Here is a 17787-nt window from a genome sequence, read left to right on the forward strand (position 1 = left end):
CATGAGTGTATGGTGAGCAATGCACAGAAGCTTCCTCTCCTCTGTGGGGGGTTTTTATGGAGGTCGGGGGTTAGGGTTGCCGCACTTGGGCAGGTGCTGTGCTGTCGTGGTGGTGCACGTGTATGTCTGGAGTGGAGCGCGGGTCACAGGGAGGTGCTAGGGCATGTTCGGAGTAGCAGCTGGCGGATGACGCGCTTTTGCCGATGATGGCGACACGTGCGGCTTTGGCTGTAGGTGTTGTGTTGAGCGGCCTCGTGCGGTGGTGGTCTTACGGTATAAAGGTGATGGTGTTGTTTTGCTCTTTTTTGAGTGATTGCAGAGTTGGTGCTTGCCTCTCTGCCTAGATCAGAGGCGTACGCTAACTGCCAGAACCACTTTGCACACTGTGGGTCGTGTTCGTTTCCCTGGCGATACCATTTCCTAAAGGTTCGAGCACACTGTTGAGTCTAGTAAGCTCAGCAGTCGACAAAGAGTATGATTAAGTCGAGAAATACGTGAAGACAGCGAGCCTCATCTTCGTTTGATACTGCTATTCATCATTCCTTGAACGTGGTGACCTTCAGGAGCTCAACACGTATCACTCAACCCATTAGGACCCGGCGTCACGCAATCGTTCACAGCGTGTCGCATGGTAAAGAGAAGGGAGAAAAAGTCGCTTGCAGCAGGACAAAACCATCTATCTTGGATATTTGGCCGATGTTGGTGCAGTTCTATCGTGGGTACTTCCCCAGTATGCGCTTTTAAAGGGAGGGTGTTCCATCATGGCAGAAGAGAGTGACATCATATCCCTGTTCGTGGATTAGCAGGGGTCTGCAAATCCCGAGGACGGGAGGCCTGAGCGCAAGAGCAACGGCCAAGCCGCAGAGCCGCCTCCACACGCACATCACTCGTCAATCTGCGGATCCACGAGAGGAGAGATGCATCGTCGTCACTCAGTCGGAACACTTTTACAGTGTAGCATTACGCGCCGCCCGCCACGTAGCTCCACCATATGCCACTCACGGCAGCCGGCCCGCGCTGATTGGATGCTCGTGACCAGCCAAAGCTGCAGCTGTTAGCCGAATCGCGGCTCGCCACGTCTGGAACGGCGCGTGGATATCGTCCCTTGTCCGGCGTGCCGCCAACAGGATCGATTCCTAAAGCTTGACCTCGTTCTGCGCTGGCAGTAATCCCGCTGTTGCAGCGAGAGCCGCACCTGTCGAACGTGGCCCGTCGGAACTGCATACGGCGCAGCGGACACGCTGGCATCTTCTGCCATTGCAGCAGAGGTAATGTCGGCAGTCAAGTGACGTGATTCATGCCTTCTCTAATTAACAGCTCATCATACGCGGCATATCTCAATCCGCTGTCAACACCACGAAGCCTTACGAGCCCACGTCGGCCGTTGTCGGAGCGCCGCATCAAAAGAGTGGACCACGGCTTTCCCGTAGGCCGAGGCGGGGTGCTCACATCTGGACAGGCATCTCGAAAGCGTCAGCCATCGGCTCAATCCGGCAGCCCCTCAGTTCTAGAAGGTTTGTCCCGACGCCGGCGAAGGTGGGTAAGCTGGGGATGGGGGTCTATCGACGATGTCAGAAAGGAACGTCATCAGCCGTCTGCATGATTTAACGAATCACCCGCATGCAGCACGCCGGGGGGAAGGAACGACAGCCCGTCCTTCGGGGCTACGTACATATGCAATGCCGCCTTGGCGTGCAGTACGCAGGGAACATGCTTCACCCTACAAGAAACTCTCCCCGCCGCAGCTGCATTTACACTGGCTTTTTCCCAGTCTCTCCTTGTGCTGTACAAACCTTCTCAACCGCCCTCTCTCTTTTCCGTCCTTGACGAATCACTGTCTCTGTCCCGAGCATGAGATGATGCGCCGTCGTCCGGCACCACCACAGCACCATCCTCTCATCCTCCCATGTCCGTCCAACCCCCGACGCCCCTCCCGCCGAGGGTCGATCCCAGCGCCGCCGCGGTGAACGGCAGCGCCAACCGCAACAGCATCAGCAGCAACAGCAGCGCCAACAGGAACAGCGTCAACGCCGCCGCCGACAAGAACGTCGACCTCAACCACACCACAACCACCACCACGACCACCACCAGCAACAACAGCAACAATGCCACGACGAACACCAGCAATGCCGCCGCCGCCGCCGCCGGCCCCCTGCACCCCTCGCTCAACTCCCTCTCCGACTCGGCGCTCACGGCGCAAACCTTCTTCGACGCGGTGCGCGCCTTCACGTCGTCGGCGACGTTCCACGGCACGGCGGAGCTGATCGACGAGGTGCCGCGGCTGCGCAAGGTGGTGGCGGACCGCGAGCGGGAGCTGCGGGCGCTGGGCGCGGCGCTGGACGAGCAGCGGCGCGAGCACGAGCGGGCGGCGGCCGACGAGCGGCGCGAGCGCGACCGCATCGCCTCCGCCTTCCTCGAGACGTACAACCGCGAGTACGAGCGGCACCGGGGCGAGGGCAAGGAAAAGGCCGCCGAGATCGAAAGGCTCGAGGCCGAGGTGAGGCGGCAGCGCGAGGACATTGCGCGCCTGCACAAGAGCGACGAGGAGCTGGTCCGGCAGGGCAGCAAGGCGCGCGCCGCGCTCGAGGCGGAGAAGGAGAAGTGCGAGAAGGCGGCCAAGGTCATTGCCGACTCGAAGCGCGAGATGGAACGGCGCGGCGAGGCGGCGCGCAAGGAGGCCGAGCGCAAGGGCGCCGAGCTGGCGGAGATGGCGGCGCGGTTGAAGAAGGCAGAGGCCGAGGCGGCAAAGGCCAAGTCGTCGCTGCTGGTGTGCCATCGCGAGAACGAGGACCTGCAGGCGGACCTGGCGGATACGACTGAGAGGCTGGTCGAGCTGGAGTCGTTTACCGAGCCGTTAAGCGACGAGAAGTGGGAGACTTCGTGGGTTGATGTCGACCCCTGCGATGGTTGAGTGACTGCTGACGGCTGTGCAGGATATCTTTGCTCGACGAGCTATGGCGCTCCTGCCATGATCTCATCTCGTCGTACTTCCGGAAGGATCTTCCGAAGGAGATCTTGATGGTCAGTATAGCCATGTCTCCGGAGTCGTGACCACAACCACTGACAGCGCCACAGAACAGCTACGCGTGGAGCGAGATCAAGAAGCCGGAGGACTTCTCGCACAACATCCCGCTGCCGCAGACCAACTCGGCGGCGGCCAAGTCGATGCGCATCGCCGTGATCCTGGCCATCCTCGCGCGGCTGATCGACAAGTACCTGTTCCAGCCGTCGTACATCCTGCACGAGGAGAGCGGGCTGCGCGAGATCCTGATCCGGCAGGCCATCGAGAACAGCAAGCGCGAGGCCTTCACGCGCGGCATCTTCCTGGCCACGTTCGAGGACGAGCAAGCCGAGATCGCCGACGAGCTGGTGACGCGCATCGTCAAGGAGCTGATGCACCACATCCACGACCTGCTGCCCGCCGCGCACGTCGAGGGCTTCCGCGCCCGCCTCGAGCAGATCGTCCAGGACGCGCGCGACATCTGGTGGAAGGCCCAGCGGCTGCGCCTGCGCCTCGAGCCCGACTTCCAGGTCGAGGACTACGGCTGGGAGCGCCCCATCCAGTTCCAGTTCGACCACCACCCGCACCCCCACCACGCCGGCGCCCTGCCCGCTCCCAAGCAACCCCAACAGCAAGCAAAGGTCGACACCCCCCAGCAAAGCCCGCCCTCCGGCTCCTCCTCCAAAGCCTCAGCCTCAGCCTCAGCCTCGCCCCAAACCCCCAACACCGGCTCCTCCGCCGCCATCACCCCCGGGATGCCCGCCCCCGTCGGCCCGCACATCCCCGTCCCCCTGGCCAACGGGAGCAACACCTCCTCCTCCACCCCAAAAACCAACACCCACCATCACTCCCACCACGGCCTCACACTCCCACTAACCCTACCCCCCGACGAATCCCTCCTCCTCATCTTCCCCCGCATCTACATCGTCGAGGACGACGACCCGGAGCCCGTCACCCCGGGCACCGTGCTGCTGCGCTCGCAGGCCGACGACGCCGAGCGCGAGCTGCACCTGCTCGCCCAGCAGCAGCAGCAGCAGAAGAACGTCTTCGGCAACGGCTTCCTCGGCGGCGTGGGGAGGGCGGGCGCCAGCCATCGCAACAGCGGCGGCGGCGGAAATAGTAGCAATGGCGGTGGGAGTGGCGGGAATGCGGGCAACGGCGTCATGAGGGTGGGCGGCCCGCGGCCGAGGCGCCTGAGCGTCCCGCAGATGGAGGAGATTCCCGAGGTGCCGACGCCGGGCGAGGAGAAGGGTGGTCAGCAGCAGCATCATCCCCCGCCGCCGCCGGCTTCGTCGTCGGCGGATGGTGGCGGTGGTGGTGGTACTGCTGCTACGTCGTCGGTGCCTGACAGTGAAAAGAAGGATTTTTTAGGTCAAAGAGCCGGAGGGTGAGTAGGGCGGTGGCGAGATGGGTTGCGGGGAAGGGGAGGGCGATGTTGCCACCACCTGTCCGGCGGAGGATCAAGGCGAGGGAGGCCGAGGATGAGGAGGACATGTCGAGGGAGAGCATTGGGTTGATGTTGAGGAAGACGTTGAGTAGTCCGGTGTGAGGTTGTTGATGTTGTTCAGGTTTTTACATTGCCGAGCTTGTTCTTTGTAGTTAGAGATTACTGGCGTTTTCTTCGCCTAGGGAGACTGCGGCATGAGATATACGTCCATCTTCGCTTTTCTGGGGGCATCACGATACGTTACTTGTTCATCATATACCTCCCCTTTGGAAGATCGAAAATCACGAACGATTATCATATCTTTTTGATGTTAGTTCCGGCAAGTATTGCCCGTTTTACGACTGATGAAATAGATAATTACTGCAAAAAGCCATTCCTGAACGTGAGTAAATCCTCTCGACCATCTTATGTTGGTGTTGATGCATAGCATCATCGAAAATAAGAATTGAAATAGTGAATGGACCCCGGATTTTCCATATTGACGTCTCTAAAATAACGGGAATAGCTGGTAGGTCAGACAAGTTTCCAGTCGCCTTTTGCGTATCATCAAGCGAGCAACTCCACCTCCGACAGTCACGTCGACTGCAGAGGAGATATTAGTAATCTCAGCCGAATCTTGATGTGGGTAGAATTGTCCTGTGTGTACGATCATTTTTAATATACTATCTTTTCCAACGAGAGAGCCGTGCCCACCTGTGCTCTACCACATGCACGCACCCACATGACACCCCCCGCTGCCCGAAATGCTTGGATCATGCAGTATAAGAGCTTCTTCTGCCTCCTTCTCAAATCCTAAACCGTATCATTGGCAGCTGGAACTGCACTATCAAGTCATCCTTGACCGATGCAGAGAAAGATCGTTTTCAACATGGGAAAACATTCCATTGATGATTGTAAACATCGCACTGACTGTGGCGCGCTCTCAGTCGTCAACGTGGCAATTACTGCTCCCTTTCCGGGCGTGAGCCATGCCGCAGCGCTCTTCCACCACAAGTCCCCAAAATCGCTGGAGCGCATCATATCAATCACTTGCTGACGAGCGCCATTACCTCTCAACAACGCGCAGCAACACCAGGCGCGCGGACTGCCTGCGTCCGTTGTCTTCCGGGAGCGGAGACAGCAGCCCCCCGAGCCGAAACAGTTACGGCTTTCGTCGGCACTTCTATGGAAACAGAGCAAGACAGTGTCCCAACATGCGTTATGATGCTGATTGTCCGCCCAACCGCTGGTAAAAGACAGTGAAGACGAAGCTCAACGGTCGATGATAGACTCTCTTTTTGTAGAGGTACCCTCACGGAAAATGACGGTGGCCATGTGGCTCGGCCATCGTCACTCCTCACAAGACACTGATCCAAACACCCGTCACATGTACAGGTCTAGCATCACGAGTACGAACATATTCACCGCCGATGTTTGAACACCAAAAACGTAGCATTCCCACTGCTACTGCCTGTAATCTGCCTCGGCTAGTCTCTTCCAACCTGATGCCCACTTGAAAAGGATATCTACGCTATGAAAGACAGTTAAGAAAAAGTTTAAAAAAAAAACCTTACATGCATGCATGCCGCAGGAAACCCAAAACGACGAAGAAGCCCTCGACATGACGATGATATCCGCACAGAACTAAGAAAAACGAGCTCAAGACCCAGACCGTCAAACACTTCAATGCAACAACGACAACAACAACAAACACCTTCCATGCCCACCACCACCACCAACTCACTCACTCCCTATACATATTAACAAACTCCCACAGCGCCCTAACAACCGCCACGCCACCCCCCTGCGTCTCCACCGTCCGCCCCCTCCCCCTATCATTCTTATCCCTCACCTCCGCCCCGCCGCTGCTCTCCCTCCCGACCGGCTTCTCCGCCGCCGCCGCCGCCGCCACCCTCCCCCTCCCGGCAGCTTCTTCCGCGACGGGATCAAACCCCATAAACGACGGCAGGCCGCTGCTGCCGCTGCCGCCGCCGCCATCGCGCCCCTCCTCCGACGACGCAGCAGGACCGCCTTCGCCTCCGCCGCTCCAATCGTAATCCGCGATCGGCGGCAACAACCACAGCCCGCCCTCCAACACGCCCTCATCATTCCTATAATCCACCGCACCCAGCGGCAACAACGACACCTCAACGACATCATCGTCAGCCGCCGCCGCCGCACCCCACCACATGCCGAAGCGGCCTTCGTCGTCGCGAGTGCTCAGCGCGGCGCGGGCGTTGTGCGCGACCCAGGTGGCGTACTCCTTGCAGCTCTGGCGGTGCAGGCCGGCCGTCGCGGCGTCGGCGCCGTGCGTGACGCCGGGGCTGCGCGGCCAGAGCGGCAGCGGCTCGCAGAAGAGGGTGAGGTGGTGGAAGAAGATGCCCTTGAACGTCTGCCCGTTCTGGCTGCACCCCGCCGACGCGTCGCACGCCTCCTCCAGCACGCCGCCGCGGCCCATGCCGTGCCATTTGTTCCTCTCGCTTTCTTCTTGCTTTTGCTTTTGTGAGTCCGCGTCGTAGTCGTCGTCATGGTCCAAAGCCCCGTTGTCGTCGTCCCGCCCCTCATCACGGTGGTGATGATTCCCACGTCTTCCCCCCCTCCTCCTCCTCCGCCTCTCGTGCTCCGCCCACCCCGTGGCCTTGACGACGTTCCGGACGAGCTCGTGGCCGTCCTCCAGGTACCGGCGCTCGCCCGTGCCCTCCCACAGCCCGCGCAGGCCCGACAGCAGCACGCCCTGGTTGTACGTGTACGTCATCTCGTTGCGCTCGTCGCACCTGCCCGTGCCGATGCTGCCGTTCTTGCCCCAGTCGGTGATGTGGAAGCCGTCGACGTACAGGCCCCGCTCGTTCGTCATGTTGCTGCCGCGCAGCCACTCGTACCCGTCGACGGCGGCCTGGAGGTAGCGACGGTCGTGCGGGCGCGCCGTCGGCAACCCCCCGTCGTCGTCGTCGTTACCGCCATTGTCCTGCGCCATGAACGGGGACGTGTTGTCGTCGCCCGGGAAGTGCAGGTACATGCCGATCGAGGCCGAGATCCAGAGCTGGTTCGTGATGGCGTTCTTGTACGGCGTCAGGCGCGGGTTCCACGTCATGCCGCCGCCGCACAGCTCCGTGTCCCAGCCGCCGGCGGCGATGTCGTAGAAGATGTGGGCGCGGTGGGCGAAGCCGGGCACGAACTGCTTGCCGTACCACTGCGCCGCCGCCGCCGCCGCTTGCGGGCCATGATCGTGATCGTGGTGGCGGTAGTGGCGGTGCGTGTGCACGTCGATGAACTTGATGCTCTCCAGCCAGCCCAGCACGACCCACAGCATGTCGTCGTAGGCCTGCATGCGCAGGCTGAAGGCGTCCTCGCCGAAGTAGTACGCCACCGACTGCGAAAAGTACCGGCCGATCTCGTTCTCGATGCGCTGGCCCTCGACCGCCGGCCGCTCCGCGCCCGGCAGCACGTACTCGAGCGACCGCGTCAGCGAGTGCAGCGTCGCCGACACGAACGTCGCCATGACGGCCGCCGTCCAGTCGATGGCCGTCGGCCACTGGCCCAGCCACAGCTCGAAGTAGCGCGACTGCATCGTCTCCAGCGCCTTGTGCAGCTCCTCCAGCGGGTTCAGCGGCCAGCGCACCTCCCCGCCGCCCGCTGGAGGGATTGTGGCGCTGTCGGTCGGCGGGGCGGGGCTGCCATGCTCGAATGGCTTCTGAGCGCCGTCGGCAGCGGCTTCGGCGATGTCGCGTGACCAAGATGGCGTGTCGCGGCTAACGGTCGCATTGACGGGCGTGTAGAGCAGGGCGACCAGGAGGAGAGCAAGAGAAAGGAGGGCGTTGCATCGTTGGGGGAAGGCGTTCTGTCGCAATCGCGAATGCATGACGTCGCGAGATTGGAGCTGGCCGGCGATAAGATGAGAGAGCTGGCCGCGGATGAGCGGCGGGGAAGTAGCGAGCGAGCAGTTCAGCGGGAAGAAGTGGGCATGAGGCTACAGAAGCGGCGCCGGGCAGCAGGCTGAGAGGGAAGAGGCTGGTGAAGTGAGAGACCTCTCGGCGTTCCTGCGTCGAGGAGGCTCAGGTGGTAGTGTGGTGGCCCTGAGCTGGGGCGGCAAGGATGTCCGCAGCTGCTGGCACTCGCTTGCGCCCGCGAGTCGCGACACTTCCCCGCAGCAAACAGACAACTCCTTGCGGCTGAAACCCACAAGCCGCGCGGCGTCGTGATTGGCGTCTACGTCATGAAAGCGCCCTGAGCCACCCCTCGTCTCAGCACCTAATGTCCAGACGTCAACGTGAAGGCCGTTGAACCCGATAGCTTTCCCCGCAATCGCAGCCGCAAGCCACGCGAGAAGCGTTGCCGGGTCATGTGGGGAGCTGCCGCGGCCAATGCTCAGCTGACTGCTGCCGTTGAGCTTCCTTCAGCCTTTCATCGACCTCAAGCGAGTAGTGCCTTCCTTGTCTGTCGAAAACTGCCAACACCAGTCGACGTCCGTGTTCCGTTTTGCCTACTGTCCCGTACATCTCAACAGATGCGGGGTCGTTGTGTTCCGGGAGCCCGCGCCGCCTCGGTGCATTATCGATCTGCTGCGATAGGGTGTACAGCTAAGACACTGCGCGGTCCATGACCCCTGTTTTCGGAGGCGCCCTGAGGATTGAGGTGGTGTTGTCGTGAAACCTGCTGGTCCAGTCAGAGCCTCCATCAACTCCAAGCCTCTTATCACTTGTGATGTCTTGGCCTTGACAAATCTCGACCAATATCCCTGCTGTATTGAAGCCTGTTCTAAAGCGCATGGGTTCATCTCAAGTGCCGAAGTCTGTGGACTGCAGCTCCTGCGATTGGTCACGGTCAATTTATCCAGACGTGTACACTGCCTCACGTAGTCCACAGTGACTTGTTCGTGCCACTGAAGGTCTCCCCATCAGTAATGCCTGGGAACTGCATTTGCTTGAGTACTGTGAGCATAGTAATGACAAGGACTTCCACCGTGTGGTGACGTCGCCCGCTGGCTGTGGCTTCAGAAGCAGCACTTTTTTGTTTGTATTTTCATCAGAGCCAGGATTCCATATCCAACTTGGCGCTCAGCTAATGCAAGCGTGTGAATGGTCTCAAATAGATGCTCATCGTCTGGGTGTCTGATCTCAGGTTAGCTGTTGCCTCCACTGCGCGAATAAAAGTAAGAAAGGTGTGTCTTACTGTTGAACGGTCGAAAGACCAGCTCATCAAGAGACAAGCCGGCAGCATGCTTTTTAGATTGATATTACCCATTTTGGACGAAGACCCGTGGTATATTGTGCATTCCAAGGTCCCCCATACCTCACGCCTTCGGCTTCCTTGCTGCAATGTGTCCCCCGTCACCCATCTCGCCCCACCAATTGCTTAAGCCAAAGCCCGGGTATGTGCGTTCGCTCGTATCCCACTTTCCCGCCGTTCACTCGGCGTCGTCCCTCATGACATCCTCCGGGCTCCTACTGCGGCCGCCGCGCTCGCGGTCCTCGGGACTCCTGCTCCTCGGCCTGCCGCGTCCACGGCCGCCGCCACGCGGGCCGCCCGCCTGCTTCGGCGGCGGGCGCACGAAAGCGTAGTCGACCGCGATGTTCTGGTCGAGCAGCGTCTTGCCGTCGGCGCCTTCGATGGCGGCCTTCGCCTCGGCCATGGTCGGATATTCGACCAGCACGTAGCCCTGCGCAAAAAGTAAGAAACACAGTTAGCTCCCCCCAATTCTCCAATTCTTTTTTCTTTCTTTCTTTCTTGAGGCAGACGACTCGACGGTCGCGGTGTTTGCTTCGGGGATGCGATCCCCGCTGGTGAGAGAGACGAGACGCACCTTGACATAGCCGGTGCGGCGATCCAGGTTGACATGTAGGTTCTTGATCTCGCCAAACTCGCCAAACATGTCCGTCAGGTCCTCCTCGCTGGCCTCCTCGTGGACGTTGGTGATGATGATGATCCAGCCTTCGATCGAGCGCACCGCCACGGCGTCGTCCTTGGTGCGCGCCTCGCTGCTGCCCTTGGTCTCGGCGGGCTGAACGTCGACGTCCATCTCAGCGTCGGCCATGGTTGATGCGGTGGTACGAAGGTTGCGGAGAGGTTCGGCGGCTAGCGAGGGGAGGAGAACGGAGGAGAGGATCGCGGTGGGTGAGCGGGATTGGAAGGTCGATTGCGGGTAGACGATGTGGTGGCCCTCGGAGGTGATGCGCGCGCGGTGTTGATGCGCTTTGCTTGGCGCTGACGTCCCGCGCCATGCGCCAGCATCGCACCCGGCGATCTACTGCCTGTTCACCTTCAATCTGGCACACGCATGGAGGGGTAGCTAGAGCCTGAGGATCCCGAGGAGCCTGTAGGGCTCAGCATTCGCTTCATAGGAAATGCATCACGAAGACCAGATACGGCTTTTCATTGGCTCAATTGCTTCTTGTATTCATTTTTATTGCAGATCCCAGATGTCCTGTCAGGGACCCGAGCTATCAATTGCCTAGGCCCCCATGGTGTCTCCAGCAAATTGCTTAAGCCTTGCCAGCGATAGCAATGCACTCAATCTCGACAGGGACGCCCTTGGGAAGCTGCTTGACGGCAACGCAGCTCCTGGCCGGCTTGTGGGCGAAGAACTTCTCGTACACACCGTTCATCTCGCCGAAGTTGGCCATGTCGTCCAGGAAGACGTTGACCTGATCGCAAATGCCCGCCCGTCAGCACTCATTCTTCACATGTGTGGCTTATCACGGACGCACTTTGAACACACGAGTGATGTCAGAGCCGGCCTCCTGGAGGATGGCAATGATGTTGTTGCAGCAGGCCTCGGTCTTCTGGCCAATGCTGCCCTCGATCAGGTTGCCCTGGGCATCGGCCGGGATCTGGCCCGACACGAAGACTTGCTGACCGACCTGCACGGCTTGGGACTAGAAGATGGGCTGCGTCAGCGGCGTGGCCGGTACGTGCGAACGGAGGTGCGTAAGCGGGCAGAGGCGGCGGCAGCCGGCGGGCTGAGCTTCAATGCGAGCAGCGGGAGAATCGGACATACGTAAGGACCAGCGGCTGTTTAGGGTGCGTTAGCTGGAGCGAAGGCTGTTTGGCGTCTCGCAGGAGGAGCTTACGAGGGCAGGCCTTGGCGGTAAAGATCTTCTGCATGTCAGACATGTTGCGGGTTGGCTGGCGAGCGTGCAACTGAGATGGAGGGAGCAATTGACGGAGCGGACGTGCTGCGCAGAAGATGGGAGGGCGTGAGAGCAGGCGCAGTGTTGTTGTGCGTTGGAGCATGATGCCGAAGAGTCACAGCAGCCCGCCGGCGCCGGGTTTTTGGCGGGGCATGGCGGGGTGCTCACGAGAGATTGCCGACCACGGCCGATAACGCTGGCCAGATCCAAACTTACTTTTTATTTTCAACGGACAATTAGGTCTTGCTATTCGTGCAAACGCCCCAGCCATTCAATGGCCGAGGTCTGTTTGGAGGAAATCCGACGTATTGAAACAATGCAGAATGGCGGCGCGAACGCTGCACAGATAGCGGGCGGATGCCCCTCCGACGCCAGAAAAAGTTCCTATCTCACAACCCCGGCAAACTTTCCCCTCCGCACGCCCCCCCTTCGTCAGCCTTAAGAAAGCAGTGGAAAGCAGGCTGCCGTCGCCCGCGGCCCGACAGCCGCCAGGACTATTTTTTTCTTTTTAAAATTGTGACGTGTCAAGGATATGCAGCTAGAGGCAGGCCGGGCCTGGAGGTGGTCGGGCGCTTCGGGCGCATTCGGGATCGGTCGAAAAAAGTCTCAGCCGCCAGTGTCTACGCCGACTTTTCCTCCTGCCCCGACAGCAGCGTGTAGACGGGCGCGTCGAGCTTGTCGCGGCCCTTGAGGAATTCGAGTTCGAGGATGAAGAGGTAGCCAATGAGGTCGCCGCCGAGGCGCTTGACCAGGTCGCCGGCCGCCGCCGCAGACCCGCCTGTCGCACGTCATTAGCACGCGTTATCAGGTGGGCGCGCGAGACTTACCCGTCGCAATGATGTCGTCGACAATGATGGCCTTCTGGCCGGGCTTGATGGCGTCGGCCTGCATCTGGAAGAAGTCCTCGCCGTACTCCTTCTGGTAACCGGCCGTCTCGGTCGGGCCCGGCAGCTTGCCCTGCTTGCGGACGGGCACGAAGGCGGCGCCCAGGGCCAGCGCCAGGCTGGGGCCGAACAGGAAGCCGCGGGCCTCGAGGCCGACAATGACGTCGGGCTTCGTGGCGTAGTTCTTGGAGACGTGCAGCTCGAGGGCGCGCACGAGCTTCTGGTGCAGGTCGGCGTCGGCGAAGATGGGCAGGATGTCCTCGAACAGGATGCCGGGGCTGGGGAAGTCGGGGAACTGGCGCAGCGCCTTGCGCAGGTTTACTTTAAGATGGGCGAGTTCGGCGGCGCCGGCGGCAGCGGAGGCGGAGAGCCCTCTTTGGGAGGCATCGGCGTTGATGGTCGGGTCGGGCGCGCTGGCAGGCGGGTGGGCGCTGGTCGCGGTGGAATTGCTCATCGTGAAGGAGAAGAAGGAGAGGGCGGGCGAGCGTGGCGGGCGTGCTAGTAATATCAGCTGGGAGAGGAGTGACTGCTTCCTCAGGGTTCTGGCACGAAATTCACGGCCTGGCGCCTCGCTAAGCCGCGGCGGGCAAGTCGCGCGGGCCGGGCGACGCGAGCGCAGCGCGGCCCAGAGTCAGACTGCATTTTTGTGGGACGTGGGCAGGCTGTCTCTGAGCGTGCACACCACCAGCCTGCCGTGGCGCCCGCGGCCTGCAGCAGCCCAGCGCAGCGAGAGCCCTGCCCTGCTCTAGCGGCGCTGATACGCCTCTGCCCACGCCCTAGCCCGCGCTCGTGCAACCGTCTATCGGCCCTTGATGTTCTGTGACTGTGATGGCGGGTTTCGTGCCGGCTTGATGCTGACCGGCCGTCGCTGGTCCGCTGCCTCTTCGAGCTGGCCGGCTTCTAGAAGCCCCCGGCTGCTCCAATCGGCTCCGGCGTCGCGTCTCGCAATTCTGGGCCTTCTTCATGCACGGGAAAAGTGCTCATCGCCCGCCCCCGCGGACCTTGCAGCATGGCGTGCGCGCGCTGCCCTTTGACTGGGCCGGACCGTTTGTAGCGTAGCACCGGCATGGGACGGGGGAAATGGCTCAGCACGGCTCGCGGTATAAGATGCTGCTGGCACCCCGGATGTCTCCACCGCGCCATGGCACAATGGCGGCAAGGGACCTGAGACGGGGGCTCTGGAGAAGGGTGCCCGGGGCGGCGCGTCTCGTACGACGTCCAACGTGGACAGCCGGCACTGGAGCCGCCGGCCTCAACAACACATGCTTCTGACCGCCGCCGGACGGGACGGCGTTGAGTAATTCTTGGTGAGACAGCATCTTCGCGCACACGGGCCCCTCGTCCACGACCCCGATCCCGGCCGCGATTTGAGTCTTCTGTGCCCCGCGACGCGCGCTACACGGCGAGTGGAAGCAGAGATCCGACCATGGATGCGAGATTGGAGGCCTGTACAAATACATGCAGCATGGGATTCCCCTCCTGCGATATCGCGAGGACATGCCTAGGTGGGCCGGCACTCGCAATCCCCCACCTTGACCTCTGCTGTGTGGCGTCGCTGTGGCTGGAGCCTGCACCGCCACTTGTTCGTTGCAAGGCAGCAGCCAGCTCCTTCCTGCCAGCCAACGCTCACTCGTCATGTACCACGGCGTACCACGGCACAACGGCGTACCTCACCGCTGCGGCCTCTGTCGTTGCAGCGGTGTCATTGGCTGTGTTCCATGCGCCTGCCGTTGCTGATGTATTCGAGCTCACCCGCAGCGGCACTACTGGGCCGTCCCCGGAGGTTTGACCTGTCGCTTGTCATTTGCATGTGGCATGTAGCTTGTTCTAGCTGCAGCCTGCGCCAGTTGGCAGCGTGAGATGGGCGATGCTCGGTTTGCTGCCGCCTCTCAGAAGACCCAGCCTCAGCCTCATCTGCGTCGCTGGTGGATAGCGCCAGGCAACAAGCAGCGCTAACCCGTACGCCGCCCGCCTCATTGGATGTGCGCTGTTGCTCGCGCTGCTCAGCCTCGTGTCTTCCCCGTGTTTGATGTTCAGATCTAAGGCAGGCAGCAGCAGCGGTGTCCTTAAAAGAGTAGCATCGGCGACAACCTGCTTTCTGCTCCGTCGATGACTCTTTGGCTCTCCACCGCCTGTCAGACTGAAAAGGGCGCGCGCAGTACCACTCTCTCACTACCTCACTTCCATCCTCCACTCCATACGCTGCGCTCCTGTCGTCAGCACATCACTTGACTCTCCCAACCTTTGATCCCGAGCCTTGGTTCGAAGGGGAACCCCCTCACCATGGCGCCGCACATGTACGACAGCTCCTCGTCTGAGGATGCTGATGCTCCGAAGGCGGCGACGCAAGGACAGAAACACAGCGCCAAGAACACCCCACACTGCTGCTGTTGTTGCAGAAACTCATCCGAGACTGTAGCAAACGGTGAGAAGGCGGCAGAGACTGACGAGAAGAAGAGCGAAGATGGCGAGGCCAAGGACGAGAAAGAGGAGAAAGAGGAGGACAAAAAGGAGGACAAGGCGGCAGAGACCTTGGACCCTTCCAAGGTCGGCATGTCACCCGGCCTGAAGCACCTCTACTCCGGCAAGGAAGACAAGCGCGGTCGCTTCATCTGGGAAAACGAGCCTCCCAAGGACATCGGCAAGCCCGTTGAGAACGCCGAGACGGCGAAATGGGCACTCCTCGTGCGTAACGTCAAGGTGTACAACGACCCTCGAAAGGTCCTGGAGATGCACTCCATCGTCATCCAGAGTCCACTCCTGAAGAAGCTCCTTGAGCGCGTCCTCAAGGGCTACCCCGGCGTGACTGCTGGTTTGAAGCGGTTGGAATTCGACGGTCGTTTCCAGCCGCTCATCCACAGATGGCCCGAGCTGAAGCGTGCAATCGACAAGCTGGACCCGGAGTCGAAGTCGGAGGATGAGCGGACGACCAAGGAGCACGCCAAGATCCTCCTCGACGTGTTGAATTCGGAGTTCAAGGAAACCATTGAGTCGTCCCAGGACTTGATCTCCAAGGGCGTCATGACCTACGAGCATCTGTGGACCCTATTCCAGCCTGGCGCCATAATTTACTGCCGCAATGACGGCCAGGAGACTGCCCTGAAGCTCTCTGATACCCGATACGGCTGTGACGACCACCAGAGGCCCTGCTTTTATGTACGCTGCAAGTACGTTGATTGGAATGGCACGCACTTCGGTACAAGCAGCTTGAACATCAAAATCCTCGGCTACACAGGCACCAAGCCTATCCATCAGCTTGCAGCGTATCCGATTGAGTATCACCAGGACTCCGAGGCTCTGCGCAAGAGGCTGTTGGAGAGAGGCGCCAAGTTCGAGGCCCTCGCAGGCTCGCACTACAAGGGATACCATGGTCTCGCATGGAAGGAGGACAGCTGGGGCAAGAGGCAGAAGTACAACATCAAGGGCCGCGTGGTCATTGATACGTACGGCTGGAACCGCTTCGAGCCCAACTTCGCCATCTACACCAATCCCCTGACGGACAAGCCAACGACATCTGCAGGTATTGCCGACACTTCCGGTGACGACGATGGCGATGGCGACTGCAGCGACAACGACTCTTACTGCGGCTCTGAAGTCCAGTACGATGGCATGCCCTGCGATGGCGATTTCGATGACGAGAATGAGGAGTCGGAGCGTCCACCCCTGACCGAGGAGCAGAAGCTCATCGCCACCCCCTTGCTTCGAGGCTACTCTCTCAAATCGAAACAGTGGCTGAACTTGTTCGTCAACAGCGTACGCGAGATCGAATGGCAGTCGAACGCCTTTGAGTCTCTCGTGCTGCCGGCCAACCAAAAGGAGCTGATCCTTGGATTCACCGAGACGCAGCGCAAGGTGAAGGCCTCGTTCGACGACGTCATCGAGGGCAAGGGCAAGGGCATCATCCTCCTGCTCTGCGGACCTCCCGGTGTCGGAAAGACGCTCACGGCCGAGTCGGTTGCCGAGGAAATGCGCGTTCCGCTGTACATGATGTCCGCAGGCGACCTCGGCCTAGATCCGGGCTCGGTGGAGGAGAAGCTGTCGGACATCCTGGAGATGTGCACCAAGTGGAACGCCATCCTGCTGCTCGACGAGGCGGACGTGTTCCTGGAGGAGCGGTCGCTGCACGAGCTGGAGCGGAACAAGCTGGTCACCATCTTCCTGCGGATCCTGGAGTACTACGAGGGCATCATGTTCCTGACCACGAACCGCGTGCAGACGTTCGACGCCGCCTTCCAGTCCCGCATCCACATCTCGCTCGAGTACCCCGAGCTCAGCGTCAGCTCCCGGCTCACCGTGTGGAAGAACTTCCTGGCGGCGTCGCCCGAGAAACACGCCATCACCGACCGGCAGCTGGATTCGCTGTCCCTCATGAACATGAATGGCCGGCAGATCAAGAACGTCCTCAAGACGGCGCAGCTGCTGGCGTCGCGGAAGGAGACGGCGTTGACGTATGAGCACGTTGTGACGGTGTTGGACGTCACACAGCACCTACACAACGCCAACAGAGAGACGGAGAGGACGAAGTCGTCGATCTTCTGCTAAGAGCGAGGCGTTCTGGAAAATCGAGGGATCATCAGGGGATGTGCTTCTAGTCTTGGATCGAGCGGGTAGCAGGGCGCCGGCGGGGAGCTAGTATTTTTAGAGATCTCCTTTGACGTCGCCATGGCGAGCATCAGAATGCGGTGGCATAATTGCGATTTTCTCATATCGCTTCCAGGAGTAAGGGGTAGGCATTTCGCAGATGGGATTTCGCTAAGGACAGACGGCGTTACAGGAAGATCACTGATGGATAGGGAAGGGGTAAAGGGGTGACTCAGACGCAAGGAGTCGCTCGGCCGGGTATTTGTAAACAAGAAAGAGCTATTTCGCTACGACAGCGCCAGACGCAGCACGTTCTCCTATAGTGACCACAGCGGTGATGAGAGGCGCTTGAGCATCTCGGCTGGCCGGCAATATATGGCGGCGCAACGGTGGTGGCTTGCCGGGGCCGGCAGCGCCGGAAGCGTGTGGGGAATCCAGCAGCGCGCAGACGACGCAAGCACGTCAAACAAACAGCCGTCGCAGGCGAAGTGGGCTGGACGGCGTAATCGGCCTCGGGCCGGGCGTGTTTTCAGCTGTGCATGGAGGGGCTGGAGGGGCCAAGCCCCAAGCACGGCAAACGGCAGCTAAGCGAGATGGCTCGATTGGTGCGCCGGCGAGGCGACATGACTTGCGGCGCTGCGCTGGACGCGGCGCACGGCCGCCGCCATGACAGGGTCTCGCGAGAGCTGTGACGCCACTGCTGCTGCTGGAATGTTTTGAACAGACGCAGTCGCCGGGCGCCTTGCGCGGCGTCAGGCCTCAACCATT

General features: G+C 60.6%; 6 protein-coding genes across 6 annotated transcripts; 2 read left to right on the plus strand and 4 right to left on the minus strand.

Moving 5' to 3' along the window:
- Nucleotides 1-1906: 1906 nt before the first annotated feature.
- SLS55_009003 (uncharacterized protein) lies at nt 1907-4392 on the plus strand (the record flags this gene model as incomplete). Its single annotated transcript, XM_066780408.1, has 3 exons — nt 1907-2880; nt 2934-3021; nt 3076-4392. 3 exons carry the CDS (start codon nt 1907-1909, stop codon nt 4390-4392), a joined length of 2379 nt encoding a protein of 792 aa, XP_066629637.1.
- A 1779-nt stretch (nt 4393-6171) lies between these two features.
- On the minus strand, nt 6172-8286 carry SLS55_009004 (uncharacterized protein; the record flags this gene model as incomplete). The annotated part of the gene is made up of 1 exon (XM_066780409.1): nt 6172-8286. The coding sequence occupies one exon, from the start codon at nt 8284-8286 to the stop codon at nt 6172-6174; it is 2115 nt and encodes a 704-aa protein (XP_066629638.1).
- A 1545-nt stretch (nt 8287-9831) lies between these two features.
- Nucleotides 9832-10458, minus strand: RBM8A (RNA-binding protein 8A; the record flags this gene model as incomplete). Its single annotated transcript, XM_066780410.1, has 2 exons — nt 9832-10083; nt 10228-10458. 2 exons carry the CDS (start codon nt 10456-10458, stop codon nt 9832-9834), a joined length of 483 nt encoding a protein of 160 aa, XP_066629639.1.
- A 448-nt stretch (nt 10459-10906) lies between these two features.
- Nucleotides 10907-11537, minus strand: SLS55_009006 (uncharacterized protein; the record flags this gene model as incomplete). The annotated part of the gene is made up of 4 exons (XM_066780411.1): nt 10907-11068; nt 11132-11299; nt 11422-11435; nt 11495-11537. 4 exons carry the CDS (start codon nt 11535-11537, stop codon nt 10907-10909), a joined length of 387 nt encoding a protein of 128 aa, XP_066629640.1.
- A 637-nt stretch (nt 11538-12174) lies between these two features.
- Nucleotides 12175-12892, minus strand: APT1 (adenine phosphoribosyltransferase; the record flags this gene model as incomplete). Its single annotated transcript, XM_066780412.1, has 2 exons — nt 12175-12332; nt 12382-12892. 2 exons carry the CDS (start codon nt 12890-12892, stop codon nt 12175-12177), a joined length of 669 nt encoding a protein of 222 aa, XP_066629641.1.
- Nucleotides 12893-14733: 1841 nt separating this feature from the next.
- SLS55_009008 (uncharacterized protein) lies at nt 14734-16980 on the plus strand (the record flags this gene model as incomplete). The annotated part of the gene is made up of 1 exon (XM_066780413.1): nt 14734-16980. The coding sequence occupies one exon, from the start codon at nt 14734-14736 to the stop codon at nt 16978-16980; it is 2247 nt and encodes a 748-aa protein (XP_066629642.1).
- Between the last annotated feature and the right edge of the window lie 807 nt (nt 16981-17787).

This window comes from Diplodia seriata, assembly GCF_021436955.1.
Source record: "Diplodia seriata strain FDS-637 chromosome Unknown scaffold_9, whole genome shotgun sequence".
Lineage (NCBI taxonomy): Eukaryota > Fungi > Ascomycota > Dothideomycetes > Botryosphaeriales > Botryosphaeriaceae > Diplodia > Diplodia seriata.